The sequence below is a fragment of the Arachis ipaensis genome, chromosome B04, assembly GCF_000816755.2.
Source record: "Arachis ipaensis cultivar K30076 chromosome B04, Araip1.1, whole genome shotgun sequence".
NCBI lineage: Eukaryota > Viridiplantae > Streptophyta > Magnoliopsida > Fabales > Fabaceae > Arachis > Arachis ipaensis.
In genome coordinates this window covers 119,876,753-119,884,950 of record NC_029788.2, presented here as the reverse complement: position 1 = coordinate 119,884,950, position 8,198 = coordinate 119,876,753, and the positions used below count along the sequence as shown (strand labels likewise).

At 33.5% G+C, this 8,198-nt stretch overlaps 2 protein-coding genes across 4 annotated transcripts in view; one reads left to right on the top strand and one right to left on the bottom strand.

Moving 5' to 3' along the window:
* On the top strand, window positions 1,804–3,548 carry LOC107635009 (aspartyl protease family protein 2-like). Of its 2 annotated transcripts, XM_016338367.2 has the most exons (2): window positions 1,804–2,176; window positions 2,285–3,548. In XM_016338367.2, the coding sequence occupies exons 1-2, from the start codon at window positions 2,083–2,085 to the stop codon at window positions 2,926–2,928; spliced, it is 738 nt and encodes a 245-aa protein (XP_016193853.1). In that variant the 5' UTR covers window positions 1,804–2,082; the 3' UTR covers window positions 2,929–3,548. The 2 variants fall into 2 exon arrangements, with proteins under 2 accessions (XP_016193853.1, XP_016193851.1); XM_016338365.2 differs by having other exon boundaries at window positions 1,805–3,548.
* LOC107635012 overlaps window positions 5,164–8,198 on the bottom strand; it is a 7,819-nt gene continuing 4,784 nt past the window's right edge. For both annotated transcript variants that reach the window (XM_021121817.1, XM_021121816.1), the window contains exon 3: window positions 5,164–5,717. In XM_021121817.1, coding sequence (XP_020977476.1) covers window positions 5,677–5,717 — 41 coding nt within the window. In that variant the 3' untranslated portion in view covers window positions 5,164–5,676. The remainder of the gene's footprint in view (window positions 5,718–8,198) is intronic.

Here is an 8,198-nt window from a genome sequence, read left to right as displayed (position 1 = left end):
ATTTAGTGATTGATTTTTATATTAACATAACGTGAATGTTATTATTATTATTATTATTATTATTATTATTATTATTGATAAATAGTTGCTTGTATGCTTTACTAAAATTTTTGTATAAACATAATAAATTTGGGCTTGAAGTAATAATGGATCAATTTGGCCCAAGTAACATAATAATCAATTCAGCCATACTCATCATATGTTCTTTCACCATAGCTGAAATATTAAACCAATTGGACTTGGATCACAATTTCTGACCCAAATATCATAACCATGTTTTCAGCCAACATAATCACAACATCAAAGCTGAATATTCATGTTACAATTGGACTTGCACCAGAATTCTTTTATTTTCAGTCCAAACATATCTGCATAGCAGAAATATTAATTTATTAACATATATGAATTAATATTTTTGCTATTTATCAAAGTAATAATATTTAGTCATCACAAATATTAGCTTGGAGTTTTTCAAACTCATCAATCTCCCCATTGATGACAAACATTATTAAAATTAAAATGGAAAGAAATCTAAAGATTTGAGTATGAGTACTCCCTTTAAAGATTGAATTTCTCCCCCTTTCTAAATGTCACATGGCTCCCCCTTGATGTATGCTATTTTACCAAGGAAAACACAAACCTGTAACATTTTAATCAAAGTTTCAAGTAACAATGTTATTTAACATATTACATGATGCTAAATGCTTGATTTATGAACAGATTTACATTGATAATAAAAAAACTCATTTGATATCATAAACTGATTTTCTACTCAATCTTTCATAATCAATCAAAGATTTATTTTTGAAGGAAGACATGCTGTTCAAATTGGTTAAAAAAATATTTTCCAACAAATCAGAGCAATCATAGTCATGATAGGAAACATATTTTTCAAACATGATATAGTCTTTCCAAACACAGCAACTTTCATCCTTAAACATTAAAGGAACTGCCAAAAATAAATCCAACATCAATCAATTTATCAAGGTAAACCAAAAGTATTACAAACACAGTAAGCACATATTTTACCAAGATAAACCTCAAATAATGGCAGCAATCAGAATGCATTATAAAAAATATTTATATTAAAAAGCAATAATCAAATAAACATATATATTCATATATTAATTTATACATTTTTCAATTAAATAATTAATCACTAAATTAATTAAATATGTCATAATAAAATAATCGATTAAATATATAATAAATGCATAATCAAACTTATTTATACTAATATAATAAACTTTTGTATGAAATGTCAAATACTTATTAATAGCATGATTGAATAAATTATTATATTTTATCCCCCTTCAGTAAGTAGTGACTATATTGGCTAACAAATTATTGGCCATCTAACATAACTCTAAAAATAATCCATGAACATATTAGATGACTTCAGCTACCAAATTAGCTGGTTACCACATTTTTTCAATAATTAGCTAAAGAATTGTTAAATCATAAATGTCACACCAGTTTTTGAATTTGTGTCCTAGTCCTTACCATTAATTAGGTAGCGTTTGTTTTGAAGTATTGGGACAGAGATTGAGAGATTGAGACTCAGTATCATGTTTGTTGGTTCAGAGATTGGTACTAAAATTTCTGTTTCTGTTTCTAAAATTTCAGTATTTCAGTACCTCTAAAAAGTAGGGACACAGGGACTAAAATTTTTAGAAATAGAGATTGAAACTTTAATAACATTTTATACCAAAAATATACTCATTTCAATTAATTAATTCCAATTTTACCCTTTGTATAAATTAAATTAGAGTTTCATTCTTGTTTCAATTTCTGTCTCTCACTTTGCACCAAACAGAATACTGAGATTTATTTCAATCTCTATCTCTTAGTCTTTGTCTCTCAGTCTCAGTCTTTCCGTCTCTGTCTCTCCACCAAACGTTACCTTAAAGCACTTGTAAAGTTGTAATTGATATGATACCATGATGTTGCTTGCCTATATATATATGTGTAGTGTGGTTATTATATACGTGCAGAACAATACCTAATTTATATATGGCATCGCCACTGTTAATGAAAATGATGATTTTAGCTTTCTTCCTCTTCCTCATGATTTTATCATGAATGTCACCACCCCTTCCTCCACGACCACCGTCACTAAGTGATGGCTTGTCCCTCGAGCTCATCCCACCCCATTCCCCAAAATCTCCATTTTATCATTCTAACCTTGTAAATCCCTTGGTTTCCCCATATAAACAAGACGTGGTAGTAAAGATTGGTATTGGTACCATCGATATCGAGGGTAATGTCGCTTACAAATCTTATCTATTAGCATTGGACACTGGATCCGACTTAATATGGATTCAGTGTGAGGAATGCAAGATTCAAGATGAAAACCATAGGTGCTATCCTCAGAAAGAAGAACCGTTTCCGGATAGCAAGTCAAGAACCTACCAACCTCTGCCTTCAAGTCACCCCCTCTGCAAACCCAGTCGCTCCGACGAAAAAGGCCACTGCATATACACGGTGAAGTACAAAACTGGATCCATCAACAGCACAGGCGTGCTTTCCAGTGAGACCTTCAGATTCCCCTCTACTTCGTCACCAAGTGGTACGGAGGCGGTGAAAGGGATTGTCTTCGGGTGCGGTTATAAGAATTATGACGATGACGGTAATGCTGGTGATGCTTATCAGATAGCAGGCATTTTTGGCATGAGCCCTGGTCCCCTTTCGTTTCTAAGCCAATATAAAGCAAAGAAATTTTCATACTGCATGGTTCCGCGCCATGTGAAAAACCCTCCTCCAACCTACTTGAGGTTTGCCTCAGAAGTGAAGCCGTTAACAAGGTTCCAGATGGTGGATCTTCTTATGACTAAGGCAACTAAAAATCACTTTGTTCTGCAGCTGGAAGACCTTGGAGTAAACGGCAAGAGGCTTCGGATTGATCGGAGGAGGCTTGGAAATCAGTAGTTAGTTGTTGACTCTGGCTCCACTGATTCATTTATGCTGAACGGTGCCCATAAAAAACTTGTGAGTAAATTAGATAGCATTCTAATTACCGCAACTGGGGACTTTGAAAAGGATGTCGTAACCTTTAAAGACAAAATTTGTTATAAGAGGATGAGGAAGCCACAAGGATTTACTGCCAACATACCAAGTGTCAATTACTACTTCAAAGGAGGTGCTCATCTCGATTTACCTCCTCAAAATGTTTTTGAACAGAAACTAGAACGAGACACAGAATGGTTCTGTTTCAACATTGTCCCAGACCAGCAAATGAATCTCTTGGGTGCCTACCAACAAGCTGACTTTTAAGTTCATTTTTGATACCAAGAAAAATAAGCTGCAGTTTGGTCCAGAGAATTGTGCTCAAAACAGTTAATTAAATCAAATAAGCTGACTTTATGTATATGCTCCAGTTTTACCACTAATTAATAAAGAAATCCAATCTTATATATATATATATATATATGTGACAGCATTATTGCATTGCATTATTTCTAGCTAGCAACTTAAGTGTTACTTGATATATCATCATCCCTCTTCAATCGCTCACTCATGTCTCAACTTATATTGACGACTATACATCCTCCGTTTGTGTCTTGTTTCATCGTTGAATTTTCACTAGACGCAGCCTTTTTTTTCTTTCAAATATAAGAAAAATTGAATTTCAACTATGCTATTTGAAATAACAGTGCATAGTGTTTTTCATAAACCAAAAATTGGTTCTTCGTGTAAAATGATACTTTTCCAATTCCTAGCAACGCATGAATTAAATCTAGCCATTATTCATTAAACAAGCATATGTATTTAGTGTAGTGTTATTTCTACATTTAAAGAATAGAACAAAAACCACCTTAAAATTATTTTTTTATTATTTGAAGAACATACAGAAGAAGTTTTACATCTATCACTGCTCCAATGTTGGATGAACTAATAATGCACTTGCTCTACATCGAACTCTATTAATTTCCAATAGATAACAGAGTCTCAAAGTAGTGATGAACAGATCTAGGCACTCTATCTAATTTACAAAGAACCCTCAAACCATAATTTTTTAGGCTATAAGACATTATTTTACCATCTTGGAACAACACAAGCATGGAATCCTCCTCCTCTTCTTCTTGGCGAAGAACAAAACTTAACACACAAAATGGATTACTTGAAAGATTCCAGCACAAGGCCGATTTTCCCCATCATGCATGCGATTAAGATTGACACGGTATCTGGCAACCCATGAAGAGTAATCTTCCTCTAATTCCCAAATATCAAACTCCAAACTATCAGATAGAATCAAGTGCATCCTCCCTTTACATTCTCCTAAATACTTAACACCCAAGAGCTCTGAATTTGAGTCAACACATGCAGGGACTGCAGGCAATTTATCAAAGCAAAGCCGATTGACATCGAAATAAACGGAATTGTCATCATCTAAACGAAACCAATGAACAGCACCATTGCAATAAACTCCCTCTGGGACACGTAAATCATTAGGAAGATTGCAAACAACACTACTCCAACAAGACGTCTCTGAGGAATACAAACGAATCCCAATTCGGGGTTTGAGTTGATTGAGACGACTATAATAATGTCCAAACGGAGCTTCCATTTCACCAAATAAAATAACTTTGTAAGAAAGAGGTTGTTTTAGAGGTTCGAAAACAAGATAAGCCTTCAAGTCTAAAGGGTCAAATATGTAGAAATCATCATCGTATGGGGAATCTACATCGCCAACGGGGTAATCTAGATAAACGCAGTGGTCATTGCTGATGGCTGGGCTGTATATGCGAAAGTGGAATCCTACTCGTAAGTCTAAAGTTGTTGAATCCGGTTGGGGTGTGGGTGTAACATTACATAGTAACAGACCATTACAAGAGTGTATAATAGTAGAAGACATGTATTTGCGTCGATCAAGATCAAGGTGGAAGAAGATTTTGTTGGCATTGTTATTATTGGTGTGGAAGGGAACAATAGAAGCTCTTTTGTTATTTCAAATAGCATAGTTGAAATTCAATTTTTCTTATATTTGAAAGAAAAAAAAAGGCTGCGTCTAGTGAAAATTCAACGATGAAACAAGACACAAACGGAGGATGTATAGTCTCAATATAAGTTGAGATATGAGTGAGCGATTGAAGAGGGATGATGATATATCAAGTAACACTTAAGTTGCTAGCTAGAAATAATGCAATGCAATATATATATATATATATATAAGATTGGATTTATTTATTAATTAGTGGTAAAGCTGGAGCATATACATAAAGTCAGCTTATTTGATTTAATTAACTGTTTTGAGCACAATTCTCTGGACCAAACTGCAGCGTATTTTTCTTGGTATCAAAAATGAACTTAAAGTCAGCTTGTTGGTAGGCACCCAAGAGATTCACTTGCTGGTCTGGGACAATATTGAAACAGAACCATTCTGTGTCCCGTTTTAGTTTCTGTTCAAAAACATTTTGAGGAGGTAAATCGAGATGAGCACCTCCTTTGAAGTAGTAATTGACACTTGGTATGTTGGCAGTAAATCCTTGTGGCTTCCTCATCCTCTTATAACAAATTTTGTCTTTAAAGGTTACGACATCCTTTTCAAAGTCCCCAGTTGCGGTAATTAGAATGCTATCTAATTTACTCACAAGTTTTTCATGGGCACCGTTCAGCATAAGTGAATCAGTGGAGCCAGAGTCAACAACTAACTGCTGATTTCCAAGCCTCCTCCGATCAATCCGAAGCCTCTTGCCGTTTACTCCAAGGTCTTCCAGCTGCAAAACAAAGTGATTTTTAGTTGCCTTAGTCAAAAAGATCAAAAAGATCCACCGTCTGGAACCTTGTTAACGGCTTCACTTCTGAGGCAAACCTCAGGTAGGTTGGAGGAGGGTTTCACATGGCGCAGAACCATGCAGTATGAAAATTTCTTTGCTTTATATTGGCTTAGAAAAGAAAGGGGACCAGGGCTCATGCCAAAAATCCCTGCTATCAGCATCACCAGCATTACCGTCATCGTCATAGTTCTTATAACCGCACCCGAAGACAATCCCTTTCACCGCCTCCGTACCACTTGGTGACGAAGTAGAGGGGAATCTGAAGGTCTCACTGGAAAGCACGCCTGTGCTTTTGATGGATCCAGTTTTGTACTTCACCGTGTATATGCAGTGGCCTTTTTCGTCGGAGCGACTGGGTTTGCAGAGGGGGTGACTTGAAGGCAGAGGTTGGTAAGTTCTTGACTTGCTATCCGGAAACGGTTCTTCTTTCTGAGGATAGCACCTATGGTTTTCATCTTGAATCTTGCATTCCTCACATTGAATCCATATTAAGTCGGATCCAGTGTCCAATGCTAATAGATAAGATTTGTAAGCGACATCACCCTCGATATCGATGGTACCAATACCAATCTTTACTACCACGTCTTGTTTATATGGGGAAATCAAGGGATTTACCAGGTTAGAATGATAAAATGGAGATTTTGGGAAATGTGGTGGGATGAGCTCGAGGGACAAGCCATCACTTAGTGACGGTGATGGTGGAGGAAGGGGTAATGACATTGATGATAAAACCATGAGGAAGAAGAAGAAAGCTAAAATCATCATTTTCATTAACAGTGGCGATGCCATATATAAATTAGGTATTGTTCTGCACGTATATAATAACCACACTACACACATATATATAGGCAAGCAACATCATGGTATCATATCAATTACAACTTTACAAGTGCTTTAATTAATGGTAAGGACTAGGACACAAATTCAGAAACTGGTGTGACATTTATGATTTAACAATTCTTTAACTAATTATTGAAAAAATGTGGTAACCAGTTAATTTGGTAGCTGAAGTCATCGAATATGTTCATGGATTATTTTTAGAGTTATGTTAGATGGCCAATAATTTGTTATCCAATATAGTCACTACTTACTGAAGGGGGATAAAATATAATAATTTATTCAATCATGCTATTAATAAGTATTTGACATTTTATACAAAATTTTATTATATTAGTATAAATAAGTTTGATTATGCATTTATTATATATTTAATCGATTATTTTATTATGACATATTTAATTAATTTAGTGATTAATTATTTAATTGAAAAATGTATAAATTAATATATAAATATATATGTTTATTTGATTATTGCTTTTTAATATAAATATTTTTGATAATACATTCTGATTGCTGCCATTATTTGAGGTTTATTTTGGTAAAATATGTGCTTACTGTGTTTGTAATACTTTTGGCTTACCTTGATAAATTGATTGATGTTGGATTTATTTTTGGCAGTTCCTTTAATGTTTAAGGATGAAAGTTGTTGTGTTTGAAAAGACTATATCATGTTTGAAAAATATGTTTCCTACCATGACTATGATTACTCTGATTTGTTGGAAAATATTTTTTTAACCAATTTGAACAGCATGTCTTCCTTCAAAAATAAATCTTTGATTGATTATGAAAGATTGAGTAGAAAATCAGTTTATGATATCAAATGAGTTTTTTTTTTTTTTTTTTTTTATGAGTTACCAAAAAAATATGAGTTTTTTTATTATCAATGTAAATCTGCTCATAAATCAAGCATTTAGCATCATGTAATATGCTAATAACATTGTTATTTGAAGCTTGATTAAAATGTTACAGGTTTGTGCTTTCCTTGGTAAAATAGCATACATCAAGGGGGAGCCATGTGACATTTAGAAAGGGGAAGAAATTCAATCTTCAAAGGGAGTATTCATACTCAAATCTTTAGATTTCTTTTCATTTCAATTTTAATAATGTTTGTCATCAAATGGGAGATTGATGAGTTTGGAAAACTCCAAACTAATATTTGTGATGACTAAATATTATTACTTTGATAAATAGCAAAAATATTAATTCACATATGTTAATAAATTAATATTTCTGCTATGCAGGTATGTTTGGACTGAAAATAAAAGAATTCTGGTACAAGTCCAATTGTAACATGAATATTCAGCTTTGATGTTGTGATTATGTTAGCTGAAAACATGGTTATGATATTTGAGTCAGAAATTGTGATCCAAGCCCAATTGGTTTAATATTTCAGCTGTGGTGAAAGAGCATATGATGAGTATGGTTGAATTGATTATTATGTTACTTGGACCAAATTGATCCATTATTACTTCAAGCCCAAATTTATTATGTTTATACAAAAATTTTAGTAAAACATACAAGTAACTATTTATCAATAATAATAATAATAATAATAATAATAATAATAATAATAACATTCAC